This window comes from Lissotriton vulgaris, chromosome 5, assembly GCF_964263255.1.
Source record: "Lissotriton vulgaris chromosome 5, aLisVul1.2, whole genome shotgun sequence".
NCBI classification, from domain to species: Eukaryota; Metazoa; Chordata; class Amphibia; order Caudata; family Salamandridae; genus Lissotriton; species Lissotriton vulgaris.
Window position 1 is genome coordinate 1,875,213,329 of NC_141693.1, and position 21,040 is coordinate 1,875,234,368.

General features: G+C 44.7%; 1 protein-coding gene across 1 annotated transcript in view; it reads left to right on the plus strand.

The window, feature by feature from the left end:
* Positions 1–21,040, plus strand: part of CASC3 (CASC3 exon junction complex subunit) — a 300,787-nt gene that overhangs the window by 138,279 nt on the left and 141,468 nt on the right. Inside the window, exons 9-10 of the mRNA XM_086924376.1 lie at positions 15,570–15,678; positions 18,379–18,477. Of these exons, the coding sequence (XP_086780502.1) occupies positions 15,570–15,678; positions 18,379–18,477 (208 nt within the window). The remainder of the gene's footprint in view (positions 1–15,569; positions 15,679–18,378; positions 18,478–21,040) is intronic.

Sequence of the window (21,040 nt, forward strand, 5' to 3'; positions counted from 1 at the left end):
GGAAACATTCAACGAAGGCCATAACGGCGCCTCCCTGACTGTGTGGGTCAGTGAAAACAAATCTTGCATACAAGCAACCCTGGAACTTACGGTGACGAGATATGCAATGCCTGGAAGCATCCCACAACAATCCTGATCATTCAGCATTCAGTAACCCTCATTCAAGCGTGTGCTTCAGGGCGTGGCCGGAGCCGTCAAGATGGCGGATGCAATGGCTTAAGGCTCTGTGAACGAGCCTGTCAATCGACACTTATTCGAAGCAGTGGGGGCCGTCCAAAACAAGGAACCGTTGGCCGAACATAGCATGCTTAATAGCGGACACCTAGAAGGAATTAATATGGAGGGGAACCCGCAACAGACGAAGAGGGAAGAGAAGGTGGCCATGCTCAAAATGGCTACGCCCATCAGTTAAATACCTCGGCCCAGGCCAGACCTGTGAGTAGGCGAGATACAGCCCCCTGAACTAGAGAAGAAGCGGAGCGGAGCGGAGCGGAGCGGAGCTGACCCTGATCCGTAGACCGGGTGAAGTGAAGGTTGACCCCTGGGCGAAGAAGCACCTACCGAAGGTGCAAGGAGCTTTAGCGGACTCAAATGAATAGCTGGACTGTGCTCCGCCCACAGCTAAATAGGTGAACAAACCGGAGAAGCTTGTTGCCCAGCTGCGGCTAGACCCAACAGCAGAAGACAAGGCGATTTGCAGATCCAGATGGTAGCAGTTCTCGGGGCCAAACAAGAGGTGAGTCCAACTCCCAATCAAGCCATTGCAGTTTGACAACTCTGTACCCGAGACCGGGGTGTGGGGCTTGACAGTACCACCTGGGAGCATGGAGCCTGCAAATTAGAGGCAAGTGGTGGGCGGGGTCATGAGACCCCTCCTAGGAAAAACAAAAAAAGAACCACCTGTGACCCCGGATGGACTGCACACTGCCGTGGTAGGACACGAGAGCCAGCGACCCAAGTGAGAAGAATAGGCAGCTAGGCCCCCACTCCCCCTATTTGAAGGAGAGCAGAGAGACAATAGACAGACCCCAACATCTACGACACTGCTGCAGCCAGCTACACAGGCAACCAGCAGCAACGAGACACAGCCACAAGGACCCAAACCAGCAACTAGTGAACCTGCCCACAGCCATCCCTCAGTGAACTATCCTCTGCGCCAGAATGCCCGTAGATGCGAACTTCAAGATCAGGGAACCCTCGGGGAGCATCAAAGGATAGGAGCTTAACCCCCAGTGGGCTAGCAACAAGACATTGTATCTTGAGCAGCTAGGGTTGCACGCACCTGCGGCCCAACAATAGGGACAGGAGGAGAGAATCTGACCCGATAATAAATGGACAGCGCTCGCTGGCGAAATGTAGTAGAGTGACCGGACCTTGCTCATACTCCCACCCTCTTCAACTCCAGGGCAGTCTCATCCCCCGGAGAGAAGGGTTTAGGTACAAGCTGCTGAACTCTGAGCAGTGGCACCAAGGCGGACATCCCATTGCCAGATAAAGACCGGATCCCAGACTGACGGTAGACGCGCACAGAATATACGCATAAAAAGATACCACACACAAACTATTACGAAGTATGGGAAGACTAAGATACAGTGGGGGACAGCAATCAATGACGTCAATGCAAAATCCTGCAAAGGTGCCAGAAGACTGGTCAGCGAATTCGGAGACAGTGGCTGCCCTCACAATGTCTGAGAAGTTAGATTAGGTCCTGGCTGCCATTGAGCATTCAAGAGTGACAAAGGAGGAACGATTTGACATCAGGACACCATACGAGATCTCCAATACCGAATCTTGCTGCTCGAAGATAGAGCGGACAATGTGGTGTGGAAGGACGCTCAAGAAGAAGTAGCATCTGGGTCCTGAACCTACCAGAGGGGGTGGAGGGCTCAGACTCTGTGAGCTATGTGGAAGAATGGCTTAAATCCCTTTTACCAGACACAGAACTTGCGCCTTTCTTCTCGGTGGAGAAAGCACACCGGGTCCCAGAACGAAGACCTCCCCGGGGTCTCTCCAAGACCGCTACTCGTCAAGCTCTTCCTTTTCTGTGATAGAGATGCAGTACTGCAAGACGCACAGGAAAATTACCCATTAAGGTTGAAGATAAACATGTAATGCTTTTTCCAAACTATTCCTGAGCAGTGCAACGCCTACGATCATTTTTTCCGGAGATAAAGTGCCTCCTTTGCCAAAAAGGAGCGGGATACTTCTTAAAATTCCTGGCTCGCCTCAAGATAATACACGAAGACGTCACATCTTTTTTCACGGATCCGACAGAGGCATACCATTGGATGGAACTTAACCTGCAGATCATCCAATGCCAAAAATGCACCTAGAGAACACTCCTGCACGAACCCAGGAACAGGTACCGCTGCGGGGAGAGATAAACTCAACACCACACCAAGTCTCCGACTCGCAACTTGCTCACCAGACCACCCAATCTTGAACAAGTGATAGCAGAACATAAAAAGGCACTGCAGGCAGCAGCATATTTGGGACCTGCCCAGCTGACCTCGAACGAGGAGAGAGGCCCTCACATTTTCACATCTCATATGACCCCAGTGACTCGTACCTCCCATGCGTAATCTGTAACCCCTCCACTGATAACCCCGCAAACAGCATAAACGCTTATATAAGAAACAGTCGGAAGGACACTTGCACCTAACAGTTTAGTTCCGCCACACACAGGCCTTGGAGATCCAAACCTCACTAGCACACCCACTGTCATGGCTGCCATAGATCGCAAGTCCCACCACTACAATGGTTGTCATAATGGCTACACACACGTAATGCATTGATTCTGTGTTCCCGCAGCCCCCCCAAAGAAAATTAGAGAGTTCATACTATGCTGTGTTTGGACGTACTGCCAGTTGCAGTAGATCCCCAGAGTAGGAATCATATCCTGTTACGGTTGCCACCTCCATTCCCTAGTTTTGTTCTAACCCCCTTACCACTAGCAAGTGGTGGGCGGGCAATCACTCCAACCTACACACACCCTCCACGGGGTAGAGGGTGGCAGCGCATGAAGTAATCGCCGAGACCCTCCTATCTACCTCCACGAACGCCCGTCATTGCTCATACAGCAGATATTAACTTACTCACCCTGAACGTCCGGGTAATGCATACAGTGCACAAGCAATACGCGGTGTACTCCTACATCAAGCGACAACAGCACTGCTGTAGAATGGCACTGCTGTAGGAGATGCACCTCACAGCCGGGGAGCTTGACAGGCTACAAAGGCGGTGATGGGGCACCTTTTGCGCCACCACATACTCAGCATATGTGCGTGGAGCACTGATCTGGATGAGACCGGGAGTTCCCTTCCGAGAGACCGCCAGGGTGATGGACAAAGAGGGCGGTATAGACTCCTGGAGGGACTTCTAGATGGTCAGCAGATACTAATAGGTAGTATCTATAGGAAAGTGAGTTTGTGTTGCAGTTACCCCCCCCCCCCGAAACCCCCCCCCCACCACCACTTTTTGCCAGACTACTGATGCACTTTTTATTGGTGTTCCCTGGGTCCCTGCCAATCAGGTTCCCTGGGCCTGTGTTCTTTCCCCAAAACTAACCCAATTGGCAATCTACAGCCACAGGTCAGCCCCTGGTCAATGGTACCACACGTACCCAGGTCACTGTGACCAGGGAAGACCTCTAAGGGCTACAGCACTTATTGTGCCACCCTTAGAGTTCTGTACCTTTTCTCACACACACTGCCTTGGCAGGCTGCGTGTTTTGGTGTAGAACAAAGTGAAGTCAACATGGCACACATCCCTATGTGCCATGCCTACAACCTACTGCTCTGGCATTGATCAGTCACCCCTCTAGCTGGTTGTGCCCTATGCCAGTGGTGAGGGTACTGGTGCATGAGCCCTGTACCCCTACAGTGTCTGAGTCCATTCTTAGACATTATAAGTGCAGTGCTGCCATTAAGAGTATATGGTGCTGGGAGTGTCATTATGAACTCCACAGCACCATAATGGCTACACCGAAAACTTTGGTAGCACACTTCTCAGCACATTAAACCCACACTGATGCCAGTGTGGGATTTAATGAAAATTACACACAGATGGTATCTTTGAGATGCCCCTTGAAAAACTACCAGCCTCTGGTGGGTTCCCTGACTGGTACACATCAGCCTGCCACCATGAGACATGTTTCTGGACCCCTAGGGTGGGAGCCTACGCTCCCTGAGCCTAGAAACCAAGCCTTTCCTGGGCAGAGTTGTTCACTCCTCCCCCATGCCAGGAAGAGCCATCTGTGGCAGGGAAGCTTCAAAGGCCTGGCAGACTTTGTAATGCGACCCCCAGCCTCTCCTGCTATTAGGAACAGGCCCCCTACCTGTCTCCCCTGCTTTCCAGCGGGAAGACGGGCGCAAAAAACTAGCCAGCCCAGGAGGTGTGCCCACCTCTGCCAACTCCACCTCTCAAGTGGGGGAGGAAAGGTGAAGCCACTCTCCAGTGCTTGCCATCTTGCAGATGGCAGGCACTCCCCAATCAGAACATGGGATTGTGCTCACACCCCACGTGGGGTGAGCACACCAAGGGTGTAGTCACCCTAAGGTCATTAGCCCAATGGCTACTTACCTCAAGACCCCTAAAACACCCTCTAAATACAGTATTTAGGGCGCAGCCCTGAACCAAGACTGCAGATCCAGACTGACCAGAAAAGAAGATAAGAAGGACTGAATAGCCATGCAGAGCTAACAAGAGGACGACCCTCACTGACTTGGCCCCACCCTACTGGCCTGCCTCCCATCGAACTTGCTCCTGCGAAAACCCCCATGTGTCCTGCAGCCAGCAATCTCAAAAACCCAGGAGGACCTGCCTGCCTTCCACTTCAAAGACTGAAATCTCCCGTGAACATCCCACTTGTTCAGACTGCAGCCCTGCTGCCAGCTAGAGACCGTGAATCCAGCCCACTCTGCACCCGCCGAACCCTGCCCGAGGTTGAGTGGAAAAACGCCATGCGGAGGTCCCCCAGACGATCCTGATCCGAGATCTGGTGACCCCTGACGTACCTTAAGCCTCCAGACGACGCCTGCAGCCTCAATCCAGAGGACCTACCACAACCAGAGCGGGTAAGAAAATCTGACCCCAAAAGTCACCCCTGCACCGGACGCCCCACGGCCTTTTGTGCCCCAACCAACAGTAACGTTTTATTATTTCCTTGTGAAGTGGACGTAAGTCGCAATTGGCAGTGTCAACATCTGGATGCGGTGTATAAGCCACTAGGACCTGCCAAGTCAATCCGTTTCTGCTGAACGGACAGAGTCTCACTTTATCTATGGTGTGCAAGAGGGCGGCTTTAAACCAGTTTATATGCTCCTGGTAACTGAGCGGAACTTCAGTGTCCACGTATGGACAGTATTTGTCAGGTGTTTCAAAGAGCGTTTCTGACATTTTCTGAAATGTTTACAGCACCTTCCTGTTTCCCATTCCCCACTGCATTTGCATGTAATGCAGCTTTCTCTACGACAGACAATGTTGAGAGTTACTAGGAAAATGAGAAGGTTTTATGGACAATGTAGGGAACTATAATCCTTCAAGCTTGAATAAACCTAAAGCCTAAACATAGGATATGCCTACTCAGCTGTGGCAGATTCTTTCCCTTCCCACTCCAGACATCTCTGGGTAAATGTGAGTAGAGGTCTCTAAGAAAGCATGACTGATCTGCTCAGATTTGGCCATTAAATGAGAACCAGACCAACATTGGCAGTGCCATGTCATGTAGTTCCTATAAATCTATATAGGATCTGTGCATTTAGACAAACTGTGGGGTTTATGTCTAGACTGATTCCATACACCCCCATCAGATGTGTTTGCCTGTATACCAGCTAGCTCACAGTTGCCCTATGAACCACTCTTACCAAGGAGCAAATAGTTTCTGGCAACTATCGAACATGACAACCCTGATCCCTCGGGGATCGTGGTAACAGTACAGTACTCAGTCACTCGTGCTCACTTTTTCTCAGAGGGATAAACAGAATAAACTATTGGGGCATTTTCAATAAGCATTTATTGAACCAGCGCCATTCTAGTGTCAAATATATGTGCTGCAACAGCCATAAGACAGAAACGGATATACACGGTTATGAGCACCAACAGAGTAAATGGGTGGTAGAATTCTACCATTGTGCTAAAACAATGAATATATGCAGGCATATAAGTACATGACAGTAATAATTCGTACACTGGACCCCGTTAAACAAAGTCATCCACGGTTTCCCCATTTGTTGATAGATAGTAATAATTTGTTCTCCTACAATGCTAAACCTAACTAGATGTACTTAAGTGTACCTAGCATGTATGTAGGTTTATCGCTAAGAATCCCCCTAGGATAGAGGCCACCCCATTACCGATGTGAGAACGAAGGACCACGTCTTGGTCTCGAGATGGACACCCCACGAGGGATGTCAGACCACTACGTGCTGGAGTATCTGCATGCAGCAACCTCAGCGTCTCGAGTCGGCATTAAAGCCTTTCTTCTCTCCTGGCTCAGTGCAGATGTGGTGCTAATATGCCCAAAAGTGCTCTCAGGGGTCCTACCTTGCTTTGTAATGTCGGCCGAGGATGACGATAGTGATGAACCTTATACACTGTTATGCAGAATATGGTAATCCTGCAGTGATTCTGTGAATCCTCATGCATAATAAATAGCGCTCCCTGTTTTCCGTTTTTACTGATATTTACAGATACAGTCAGAAAACCATATATTTTCTTATCTGTATTTATTTTTAAATATGGATAAAAACGGTAATTGGGTGTTTTTTGAGTGATATTAAATACACTTTGCCATGACTGTCAGGCCAATAACTATGTGGATTAAAAGGTAAGGATGTTTAAAAAAAATAAAAAGAATTTTTGTAAAGAGGCTTACTCCCTTCGCTGCGGCGGCTATTCCGCCGCAGTGATAAAGGGGAGGCGGGGCCGCGCGGCGCTCCCGTGCTAGTGACTGAACTGCTCCGTCACGGCCCGCGAGTGAGCTGTGCTTGTGACGGAACGGTTCCGTCACGACCCCGCCCGCTCTTTAGAACGTCAGCGCAGGCAGGGTAAATGTAGGTGAAAGGTTAGACTACCCAGGCCTATATTGGGTTACATGGGGAATCATTAAAGTTCTTTACAAATAAAACCCTTCTAACTAACTGAAGCATGCGGCTCGTTAGCTAGCTTCAGGGTATCGTCGATATGGGCTTGGGGTGGGAAGGGATTCTGGCACTGCAGCACATAATACTGTGACGTTTGTCCTAGACTCCTTTATGACCCATGTGACCACTCTTCTGACCCACAAGAGGGCTATGTTGCTGAATCCCCAGCAGATACAGACTCAGATCTGTGCCCTGCTAAGCCATCGCCTCCTGACAATGTTATTTCGCACCATGAGGTGTTACACAGAGCTGCCACTTTGCACATTTAGAGCTACATGCGTAGCAAGAGGAGGTTGATTTCCCTGTGGAAACCCTCTCCTCCAGCCAAAGCTCACGTTAATATCTCCAGATGCTTACGGGTGTCTTTAAGCCTGCCACCAAAATTTCCAAGGATTCAGTTGTGGCAAGAATTACCACACCTAACGTGGAAAGGACGTATAAAGCCTCCCTAGGGACCCTCTAAATATCTATGACCAACTACCCCCTGACTCTTTGGCCAGAAAGTGTGCCAACACTTGGGGCACAAATGATGCACCCCCCACCCAACTGGGAAAGCAAGAGAATTGATGCGCGGGAAAGAGAGTGGAGGAGCAGTCTGCGTCCCATAGGCAAATTTTTAATTCATTTGGATTGCTCTCTCTGTACGACCGCATACACTGGGATCAAAGGGCAAACTTGGTAGAGCATCTCCCAGAGCAGTACCGCAACATGAGTCAACAGTTCCTGGCAGCAGGGAGGATCATCTCCAACACTAACACCCACTCTGCTCTAGATGCTCAGCAAGTAAATGAATACGACCTCCACCCCAGATCCTACTCGAGTACTTTCGGCGCTGGGGGTTATCTCAAATAGATCTGTTCGCCACTGCCAAAAACTCAAAATGCCCAAGCTTCACGCCAGACTACAACACCCACAGTTCATGGGCAATTCACTATGGATGAATTAATCAGGGATATTTTCCTACGCTTTTTCGCCTCTCCCACTCATACGGTTTGTGATGAGTAGACTGAGCGAGACATCCATTGCGCTCATTCTAGAGACACCAGCCTGGGAACGCCAGCCATGGTACTACACGCTGCTAGACCTTTCTATAATCCCACACAAGAAGCTCCCCTACAGTCTATACTTTCTCACACAAACCACTCTCATGCATTCCAACCCTCAGGAACTCAACCTTGTGATTTACCCTTAAAGTCTTAGAATTTGGTTACCTTAACCTACCTGAAGAGTGTAGGTTTATTCTTAAAGAGACCCACCACCACAGCTTGTTACGGAGACAACTGGAAATGTTTTGTATTCTACTGCCTCCCAAAACACATTAATCCTCTCACAACACCGGTACAGGATATTGTTTGTTACTTTCTGAACTTGCAAAAATCTGACTTAGCCAATACCTGTATCTGATTACACTTGGTTGCCATAGCTGCGTGCCGACAGAACAGATGGCAGGTTTCCTTATTCAAAATACCTGTTACTAAAGCGTTCCTGGAAGGCCTTGAAAGAATTATTTCACACTGGACACCCCCTGCTCCGATTTGTAACTTAAACATTGTCCTCACTCGGCCCATGGGCCCTCCCTCTGAATACATTTACTCTTGTCCACTGCACTTCCTGTCTTGGAAGGTTGCCGTCTTTGTGGCCATCACTTCCTTAAGACGAGTCAGTGAGATACATGCTCTTACCCTGGAAGAACCCTTTTTTCAGGTACACCCTTCCTAAATTGGTTTCCCGTTTCTACCTTAAGATGATTGAACTGCCAGTCTTCTATCCGCAACCAGAATATGTAGCAGAACGCTCTCTTTATACTCTTGGTGTCAAAAGAGCACTTCTGCACTATATTGATAGAAAAAAAGCATTTCTTAAGACCTAACATCTGTTTGTGTCCTACTCCAAGTATCCCAAACGACATGCTCTTTCGAAAGCAGGCGTAGCACTTTGGGTAGTCTAATGTATACAATTATGTTATGCCAAACTAATGTAAATGTAAATTGATACTTGTATAGCACACTACTCACCCGCAAGGGTCTCAAGGCGCTTGTACGAATACCGCTGTGGAACCCATCCTGGCTTTCCCTGTGAGGCGTCCACTCCTGGGCATCCCCAAGGTGGAGGCCAGGCATCCTTAGCGTTGTGGGGGCCGTTGTGGAGATTAAGCAAACTATTGCCCAGAGTTGCAGAGTGGGACTCCATGATTGGAATAGGCACCGAGGCGAGAATGATCAGGTCAGTGGAATTTTGAGCCCAAGACCCGCCGAGGCGGGGAATTAAACCCTGGTGCTGGGCTAGCCATCTGCATCAGGGTCTGCCGCTCTAACCATTGAGCCACACTTCTCCACTAAGAGAACCTTTTTTTTGTTGTTGCTCCTAGACATTATTCCACTTGTAAGAAAGGGGATTCCATTGCTTTCTTGGGTAACATACCACTAGCGAACATCTGCGAACTCTTTCATTTTAACAATAGCCTCAGGGAGGTGGTGGTCTCTGTGGCACAAGTTGGTCTGCAAGACCCCTCCATTCCTTATCTAGATACCCCAGGGAGGAGGTGGCCCATGGGGGTGGGTTCAGCGAAACGCCCCTCATTTCTTTAAAATAATAATTGCTGCATGCCCCTGGGACCTGGCTCTCACACGGGCTTGATAATAGAGAAGTGTGGGAACCTGCGCTTCTCTTTTATTTTATGGCGGGAGCCGTGGCTCCAGCAAGACTGCAAATTAATTTTTTTTTTAATGTTTTTTTTTTTTTTTGCCCTTGGAGTGTCCAATCCTCATGCCCCCCCAACCCCCTTCCCTCCCTCCAAAGGGGAACGGCCGACACGGTTGGCCAATGGATCCCCATCTACGGAGTTCGTCTTCACTATGCTAGGCGGCACCTTCGGCAGCTACGCGCCACTTCTAAACTGAAGAACCCTAGTGCCCATCTCTATCTAGGCGGCACCTTCAGCAGCTACGCGCCGCTCCTAATTTGAAGAAATTCAGTGGCCGTCTATTCTCGCTCCCAAAAAGGTATTTCTGCGCCCCTTCTAAACTGAAGAAACCTAGTGTTCATCTCTATCTAGGCGGCACCTTCAACAGTTACGCGTCGCTCCTAATTTGAAGAAACTTAGTGGCAGTCTAGTTCAGCGTCAAAAAAGGTATTTGCGTGTGCAACCCGCAGTTCAACATATATCGTCTGACGGACTGACACTATACAGACTCAGTGTTTAATCTTCCTGTCATCCCCGGGAAAGGGAGTCTGATACCACCTAAAACTTCGAAAACATAGTGATCCTCCATTCGCCTTCTCGCGGCCAATTCCTACTTAGTGGAGCCCAGTACTATTTTTGAAATACAACTCTCCGGACTCAGGTGATCTTTGGTTCACTGAAAACATCTATAAAGCATCTCTATATTAGAAAACCCTGTGAATACCAAATCAGATTATTATCATCTTCCCTCCCAGTCAACAACCCCCAGCCCTGACGAAGGTGTGGCCCTTTGGGTCTGTACACCGAAACGCGCGTCGGCTCATGTCGCAAGAAATACGGCATATTTTGTTATACTAAATAAGGGGCCGTACTATGAGTATTTGTCTAGAATAAGACTCTGCTCTAAGCCACATATTTACCATCTATGTGTGACATATAACAGAATGATGGGAATGTATTGAAGAATGTGAGTGGAGTGATAGAACTTTAGTTAGAATTGTTTGGTGAGAATCTGAGAGAATGAAAGTATGAATGAAGTGTGGATTGTTGCTGGGTAGGCCTTGAAGTTTAAAAGTACCTTTGTCATTTTTATCCCTTTGCAACCTTTTATGTCTGTTGTGCAATATTATGTGTTATTTATGTACGTTAAAGAACCACTTTTGCTCTATATCAAGTCTAAAGATGTATAGATAAACGAATAAAAATACTTATATTTTTGGAAAAAATTCTCTCCCTTGCATATATTTGGATTGTATATATTTTGTCCGGTGCAGTGTCAACTCCTAGATATATCACCCCTCATACATCGGGATCCCAGTTGTGGGACCATTAAACTAGTTGGCGGGGTGCGTGCTCTGTTCTTTATTCAGTATGGGTAGCCCTACCCTGCACCCTTTTTTTAAAAAAAACGTTTTTTTCAGGGACTCAGCTTGAATCCTAAGATGGCAGCCAACACTTCCTGTTTTGAAGTGTTGGCAGCCAATCTGATCCAAGAACGTGATCGGGAGTGTTTGTGGAGCATTCGCATCCATGTATACAAATTTGGTTTTTCCTTAATATTTCAAAAACTACTGAACAGATTTACGCCAATTTACAAAAAGGTCCCATTTTGGACTACCTTTCTGACAAACTTGGTGTAGTTGTATTGAAAATCTCTATGGAAATTAACATAGCGAACACTGTTGTGACACCCCCTCCTCTTTTCTTGCCCCCGGCTTGAGAGATCACCACAAAACTTTCAAGACAGCAGCTGCAGTGGGTGTTATACTGTTTTTGAAAATTTCGCGAGGAGTCCTCAAACAAGTTTTTAAAAAAAAGCTCTTCCACAATGGAAACTAGATCCTAAATGTACCTATCAGCGACCGCCAGTAGGAGATGTGTGTGTGTATATATATGTGTATATATATGTGTATATATATATATATATGTGTATATATATATATATATATATGTATGTATATATATATATATATATATATATATATATATATATATATATATGTGTGTGTGTGTGTATATATGTGTGTGTGTATATATGTGTGTGTGTATATGTATGTGTATATATATATATATACACACAGGCGAATATATTGCCTATTTTCTGCAAGAAATAGTGAAGAAGTTGCCTAGCTTTATAAGAGATACTAGTGATTTCTTAGAAAAAAAATTAAAAACTGGTATGGAATCCTGACATGCTGTTTATAACGCTAGATGTAGAGTCTCTCTATACTAGCATTGATCACGCACAAGGATTGTCTGCAGTTAAACACTTTTTAGCCAAGAGACTTATTAAATACTACGAACACAATAAGGTTATTGTGCGCCTCATTGAATGGTGCCTCCATAATAATTTCTTCCTTTTTGGTAAGGATGTGTTTAAACAATTAAGAGGAGTAGCAATGGGGGCCTGTTTCTCTCCCAGCTATGCGTGTTTACACGTTGGCTGGTGGGAGGAACAGGTCCTCTCTGCTCAACACAAAACCTGGGTGGACAAAAACATCAAATGTTATCTAAGGTACATAGATGACATTTTCATCTTATGGGGGTGAACTAAATATCAAGCACTCAAGTTTGTACATGATATAAACACGAATTCCTTAAACCTAAATTTTACTGCCCATATTCATGAGACTCAAATGCAATTCTTAGATGTGGAGGTTTATATCACCAATTCCTCCATTCAAACTATACTACATATGAAATCCTCCACGGGAAATGCTACCCTTGATGCAACTAGTATGCATCCGAAGCATCTAATATCAAGTATCCCGTATGGTGAGATCCTTAGATTAGAAAGAATAAGCAGTTCTACAATTGATTTTGATCTCTGCCTCAAAGAAATGATCACACGTTTTAAAGCACGTGGATACACTGACAGTATTAAAACAGGCAATAGATAAAGCAAAACTTAGAACAAGAGAAAGCCTTTTTAAGATTAGTGATCCTATGGATACTGAGACAGAAACACAAGTAACATCTGTTAACCAAACTCATATCAAAGACTGTCCACAACTGATAACTACTTTTAGTGGTGAAGACAGACAACTTAAAGCCATAATAAAGGAAAATTGGCCTATCATACTAAGTGACAATGTCCTTACTTCCAGACTCCCACAGATTCCTACCATTACTTTCAGACGTACCAAAAATATGGGGACTGTCTAGGACAAGGCCACCCCCGAATTAAAACATATTTCTTGGCGTCAACCTGCAAAAAGTTTTCGTAAATGCTCCAATTGTCGAGTCTGTAAATTCGGATTAAATGACACTCATTATTCCACTCCTTTTTGTAGAGAAGAAATACACATCACCGGCAGTTTTAATTGTAAAACTGAATACGCTGTATATGTCCTGACCTGCACCTGTGGCTTGAACTACATTGGGAGCACCAAGCTGCAGGTGCAAGTCAGGATATTATAACACTTATGGGCAATCCTACATAGCGATCCGGTGGCTTGCCACTTTAAAAATACACATAACAATGATGTGGCTTGCCTGAAATATTTTGTAGTAGGAGCAATTCCCAAATTAAGGAGAGGTGGCAATCGAGAATTATGAGTCAGGCAACTTGAAACAAAAATGATTCTGGAATTTGATAGCAAATGGCCAAATGGGCTTAATAACACAGAAGAGATGCACCATTTTTTATGAAACATAAACATATTTCCGTAATCCGGATCACATACTTTTATAATTGATTTCTTTCATCACACACAACTTACTCAATAGTTAGGATCCCTATTATTGAGTGTAAAATTACAAGTTGTTGTATCTGTATATATCTATTGGCTCTCTTTATTTATACTGTTCTATTATGACCATTGTGTAGAAACGGCTGTACTGATATTTAACTGTATATATAATGATGGATTTTTTGACACTTTTCTATACCTTTCTAATTTCTTTTACACTTTTGACACTCTTTTGTATATATTTATAGATATTTATACTAATGAGAATTGGTGATTTTAATGTTATTACTGTTTATACTGCTATAAGGTATTTTAGAAGTGGATGAGTTTCTTAAATTTTAATGTAAGGTTGTCTCGGGGATCTGAGACATTACAGTTATAAATATTGAAATATTTCTTGATTCATGCAGTATGCACTTTTTTGCTTCTTTTGCACAAGTTTTTGCACAGTTCTATATGCACTTTAATTCAATTGCTGCTTTGTAATTGTTGCACTAATAACTTTAGACATATATATGACTGATCTTCTACTGAAAAACAAGCATTATCTATCTGATGTCATTTAGAGATAACGTGTGTGTTACTCATTGGTGGTATACATGTATTTAAACAGAAATAATTTGTTCGAACTGCCGAGATAATTTCCAAAGTGCGTACAATATAGAGGACAGCGATATTTATATTTGTTTCCGCGTTGTTGCAACATATGGGTAATACAATAAGTTAAAAACCTGGATTTATCCGGTTTTATATTAAAAAACACACAAATGCAAGAATGAATATGTATGTCTTTACTTTCTATGATCATGTGATCACTGATGTCACTGTTAGAGGTGTGGTTCACCTTAAGCATATAAAAAAACGCAATTGGCTTTATTGACGTTAGTGTGAACAAGGGTGACTTGGCCCGAAACACGTAGCTGTTTTCTGTGGTGATGCAATAAATAGCATCTTGCTGTACCTGGTGGTCCGTCTCCTTCGTTGCCGACTTAGCGTGCATGCTTGCCTGCTGCCGAAAGCGGAGAAGCTGAGAGGAGCTGATTTGCCTATATATATATATATATATCTATATCTATCTCCCCCCATACAAAGTACTTGAGTAATGTGCGCTCTCTGGTCAAAATACACCACTCAGCGTTCCAAATTAGAAAGGGGATGTATTTCATTTATAAAGCCTTACAGAATACATATCCTGCTGAGTCATGGAGCATCCTCTTTGTCTTCAGGCACCTGAATGCATTAGGAGGAAAGCTAGACCTGTGGACGCGTAGTTTAGCCCCGTCCACTTTGACATAATACGCTCCCTCCGATCAAAATGAATGCATCAGCTGCATTGAACGATATGCGTGCAATTTGCAGCAATACACAGACCCCAGGGAATCTCTGGGGATGCTACCATTGGCAGCACTATACCAACCCATTTCAGCGGCGTCAAAATTGCACAGGATTAAATATGATTTAAATATGATTTTGATGTATAAACCAATTCCAGGTGATAAATATCCACAATATGGATTGTACTTTACTTTTGGCACATGAATTGTATAGTACTGTACTTTGTTTTCTAGCCCAAAGATGCTTACTTAATGTGCACATACTTTGGTTTAGTCCGTTGTTAATGTTTAACAGGAAAAGCATTTGAAGCCCTAAGAATTTCCACTCCGGTGCGTGATCAAGACCTTGAGAGATCGAAACGCAAAACACGGAGGGTTTATGAATGGAATAAATCCCCTTACTAATTTGGAACGCTAACTGGTGTTTTTGACCCGAGAACGCGCATTACTCAAGTACTTTGTTTGGATATTGATTACCGACCACTCCACCGGTCTGCACGCCACCCCTTGATGGGCAGGGATTCCCGGAAGGAGTTGTTGGATATTGTGTGATTGTTTCTCATAGAATTGCCATCTACTCCTCCCTTCCAGATCCTAAAGATTGCTAAAAGTTCCTCCAGTTCTAGTACAATTTGAGTTTTATCCTTGATTATTCTCCTGCTGTGTACCGATCTGTAAAATTATAGTTCTTTACCAATTTTCATGTCCTGTCTTTCAGGGGGTACAGTCTGGCCGTGCGAAACGATACTCCTCTCAGCGGCAGCGGCCTATTCCAGAGCCTGCTCCTATGCACATCAGCATCATGGAGCGCCACTACTATGACCCATGTAAGCTCCTGTATGTATCTTCTCTAGAGAACTGTCTGCCACCTTCTAAAACTGCTGTAGTTCACAGTTTGTACATAAGGCTCTCTGGCATTTGTGGATGCTCTTGCACACTTCAGCCCTGTGCCTGGAGAACCTAATATTGTTTACCTCTACTATTGTGAAATATGTTTTACGATTCTAAGCAGCTGGGCTGATCTAATAGATTTGGAAGGATTAGAAGTTGGGAAATGAGAAATGTTAAAGAGCGGTTTAATATTAAATTGATCTGAATGAGAACGGCATTGGCATGAATGATTTTGTATGGTAATGTTTTTGGTTGTACCTCATTTTCCAGAGTGAGGCGCGCCTATTTGAAAACTGATGTTCTGCCATTCACTTCTTCTCTCTACCCAGGGTGGATAAACAGTTTGGTAATGTGTCATTGCTGGTTTTTTATGTGTTAATTTTTCACACAGTTTTGATGTTCACTGAGTGCTCTAATTGAGATCGCACCCTAAGCTGCTAGTGCCATTGTTGAAGATGCTCATCTTCTCATCTTGTCAGAGAGTGAAGAAGCATGCTTAGGTTGTCCACTCTTTGGTGGCATCCCCCACCCCCTTCAATGTGACAGGCATACAGGAACATGGTATAAGGCATTGCCAACATCCACAGTTCTGCTTCTAGTTGGAAGAGCAGTGGAGACGTTTGAGTTCTTTCTTATATAGAAGAGGACTGTGGTGTTGACCAGGTTGAGAAACACCACTCTGAAGCAGCGTCTCTTATAACAAAAAAATTGCCCTCTTTGATCTCTAGCCCCTTTGTGTGGGGACTAATCTGTTCCAGAAGGCACTGATAGTGAGTCTCTTGTTATTCCTCTCCCACCAAGTAGTGTTACTTACCAGTACGGTAGGTGCAGAGACCCACCATAGTAGTTTGATATGATAGACAAGTAAACTGGAGCAGGCTTGCACTTAACTGTGCAACATCTGATTGCAGTGTTTTGTTAAAAGCAGAGAGCACATGCCACATTTACAGTGCTAAGTGCTTCAGGCATCACTATGCGGATAACCCACATATTTACAAGCTTGATTCATTCATTGTCAGGCTGGAAACCCCAACAAAATTGAAATGGCACTAAACAGTGTTAAAATTGCCATAGACCTCAACAGCAATATGTTTATTAGCACATCCACCTCATTTAAAACAGTCCAAATTTAAATCGATTTGTTGAAATTGCTGAGACATCTTGCCCCGTCCTAGAGGCCACAGTAGCTTAGATTTCAAAGATCAAGTGAATCCTCTTACCGGGAAGGAGATTGAGCCACGTGAATATTTGAAGGATCCCTCCTACAGGTAAGTAACTGATTTCCTATCCAGCTTTTGGTCTTTGATATATTCACATGGTTGGATCAGAATAGCACGCAGTACATTATAATAAAGTTGGATGCAGGCTCACCTTTTCTGAAAGAAATGGCGGAGGGCTGTTTGCCCACTGCAAAGTCGACGGATGTGTTTGCATACAGACAGTTGTGCTTTTTGCATGTTTCCCTGCTGTTCCACATGGCTGCAAGACAGATGTCCTGCAAAATCACTCTGTTCTAGAGTGACTCAGTTATCGCCATGCTTCTGTTGAAATGCATCCTCATACTGCCCCTTAATGTATACTTCGCCTTGTTCTGGCAGAAGGTAATGCAGACTAACAGTTCCCTGTTTGAACAGGACTCAGTCTCTTCTTGAATGGCTGCAGGACACAACCAGCTAGTCATATGGTCAGCTGTCTTTTGTTTTATCCATGTAAAATCTGATGCACCTGCGTAAATCCAGAGACGGCAGAGATTTTTCTGCTGATGTAAGATTAGGAAGAAACCTGTAAGGAATAACTGGGCCATTCGGGTAAATTTGTAGGCCCTTTCGGCATGAACTTTGGGTTGATTCACATGCTGATCTTGCCCTCCACCAATCTTCGAATGGGCTCCTTTATTTTAAACTCTTGCAACTCCCCCATCTCTTTGCTAACTTGAGGGCAAGTAAAAGTGCTGATTTCCTGTAAAGGAACTTTGCGTACTTCATGGATTGGTTCTAAGAGGCGCAGCATGAATTGGCTTAATATAGCGTTCCGCTCATAAGGCAACAAAAACTTGGAAGCTATGCCATTCAGTTGCTGTAAACAGAGGACAACAGTATACCTAGCTAATTAACAGAACGTAGGCTCGACTAGCCTGAAAACTTGTGGTGAATAAAAAGGGAACTAACAAAGGATGTGCATCCCTACAGGGGAAGTGGAGCGTATGATGTGCCACTGCCTGACTTTGGAACCTGACTGGGCTACAAAAAATGTAAATGTTTCTTGTCTTGCTTCAGGATGGTTTGAAATCCACATGCTGAGAAAGGAAGAGAGCACCTTTGAGCTTTAACTAGCTTCAGTAGGCTATGAATACCTAGTCTTCCCTGCATATAGGTGATGTGAGGGAGCAGCTGTCCAGATTGATTATAGGGAGTATAAGTATTCTTTGAGTGAGTGGTATACTCTTTAAACCATGAATGGGTGTGTGAATCTGATTGGATGTGAGCTTCAGGGATAACTTCACAGCTTTCCCTACGAACTGCCTTCTAAAGCACAAGTGGCCATAATTGAGCCTTAGAAATCTTACATTTTTCAAGCTTGCTTGTTCTGTTGTCACTGCTTGTTGGGAGTTTAAGCCCTTTTCATTTCTTTTGTAGTACCGTTCCAAGGACCAATCTACACTCATGGTGAGACCCAAGCACCACTGCCTCCTCAGGGCATGATCGTTCAGCCAGAAATACACCTCCCTCATCCAGGTCTGTGAGCTTAAGGCTTCCATACTAGAGTTGTCCTGCAGGAGCATAGTGAATCAAATGTTTGTGTGAGCTATTGGATGATGCACATTACATACTTACGTGTGGTAGCATTTGATTGTTATGTCAATCATATCCTTGTTTGAATATTGATGTTTGTGAAAGTTGGCTTAAGTGGGAGTGCTTGTAATTCCAACATTTGTTTACATAATCATACACTCTAGGGCGATAGTACAGTGAATTCTCCTACATATAACCTCTTACAGAAGAGTCCGAACAGAACAAGCCTACCTGGTATGTATGATAGGAGTTGAGACTTCCCAGACAAGTTGACACTCCAGTGGATGCGGCAGAGGCAACATTGTTGCAAGGTGGCGTGTCTCTCACATTTCATTCATATTTTCAACAGGAATAGCCATGTGCCGTAGAAGCTTACCAACTCTTAAAGAGGCCATTTCTTTCACTGCCAGTCCCGTTCTATAAAGTGGGCTTTGCAGAAGTACAGTAATCAAAAACCTACATAAAATCCTTCACTTCAGTGCTAAACTCTTTAGGGCATTGCCTTATTATTTGACGTGAATCCACTTTGCTATTTCACTAAAATCTGTCCGGTGTAGATGTACCTCAGTAATTGCCGCATTGATGACCTTTTTACCACTCCTTATTTTGTCTGTTTTTGCATTTCACAGCTTGTTTTTATTCCCATTATCTTTTTCTGATGTAAACAGCTGCATTCTGCCTATTCCATTGCACCTGTCTACCTCTTTGTCCTGAAGACCTTCACTGCCCAAGTGGCTAGATTTGAACTATAGAATTACATTAACAAATACACTGGACTTAGTGTGATGTGCAAGTCGTAATTCCTACTAAATACCAAATTGTTGATTAGAAGGGACTGCAGTTGTGACGACGTTGATTGGGAGTAAAGTTTGACACTGCTGAGTTTCCTATCACTTGTAGGTCAAGGAAACTCTTCTTAGACTCTAAATTAGTACCCCTGATTTTGGAGTAGTAACATGTAAGGATGTGATTGTGTGTTACTACTTAAATAAGAGGGAAAATGGTTCTCACTTGTATTAGATTTTATTATAACCAATATTGTATTCGTATTAAACAGCAGAATTGTGGCATGTGAGTTAAACACTTTGTAGTGTCAAAGAGGTATTCATACTCACTTGTAGACATCAAATGTCCTCCTTCCTATTACAACAACCGTAAACTAGTGTCAAACCTTTATTTTGGCATTAATATTGAAGAGACTACACAAGGAGGAACAGGAGAGCATAGCTTCAGTCCTCCTCCAAGTTGGCTTTGACCTTGTGGTTTGCTCCTTCAAAGCCTATTAGTGTTTTTATTTTCCACAAGCTTCTTATCCAGGTTCTCATGTTGTGCTGCCTCTTGGTGATACTAGCTAGTGTGGCTAAAACAAGTAAGTTATCCACATCATAACCTTCCGGACTCCTTGCCTTTGCTTTGGGGCCATTGGATATCCACTGTTCTTCCCTCCCTTTCCATTCCTTATATACGTATAGGATAAATATAGGGGATGTTCTAATCATTAACCTCCCCTCTCTTTCTTCCAGAGATGTTCCAGCAGACTGTCTTCCTCAAAGGTCATTTGGTCTCCCTTGTAGTGTCTGTTTCCTTCTAATTCCAGATCTCTGAAGGAGGGTGAGGGGGTAACCTGGCAATGAATGGCTTGGTTGAAATTAAAGACATTTTATGAAAATGATCTTAGTAACATTTTTCTACACACAATCTAAGTTCAGAAATGAATTAAGATTTAAGGAGAATTTTGTGATAATTGATTAATTTTTTGTTTTTAGGCTGACCACTAGGTCTTAATTGCCATTTAGTCAGTCTTATGCAGATAGCAAAGATCCCATGGCCACTGTATAAAATACCATTTTAGAACTGCATAGACAGTTTAGGTTACTTAGCCGGTCTTACTGCTACTCATTGCACATCCATGCCTCGTAGACTCCAAAGAACTTTTTGCAGGTGACTTGGATAATGTTAGATATTGACTTGCACTTTGTAAATGAAACAAAGGGATAGCGAATTAAATCCCTGAGCACTGCAGGAGACTTGCCTGCCCTGTAATCTGCCCCCACTGACCTGAGCAGGACCCGTGAAGTACTCCGCCCTGTTGCTGGGTCCAGGCTGAGCCCTCCTGCCGCCGCACCGTGATTCCAGCCGCGGCTGCAGTAGAGAGGAACTCGCCTTCCCAGGGGTCACTGGCAGCGCGCATTGGAGCACGGCATCACCAAGCGCCAGGCGGCGCTACTAAACGGAGGCACGCCCGCAACGCGGGACGCGAGCGGGACGCCCTGGACGAAGCCCGGACAAAGGGCGGGCCGTCTGAGGCCGTCCGAGGACGTAGAGGTCGGGTTGGGACCATCACCCTAACTTCTCAAGCCATCTAAACAAGTAGGAAATTCCTTATCACTCATTTTTCGTGCTACTGTGTACCTTGGGAGCAGTCGCTGATACTCACTGTGGGCTATTGGTATAAACAACTAACTCTATCTAATTGTTGGAACTTCACACATTATAACATGACCAC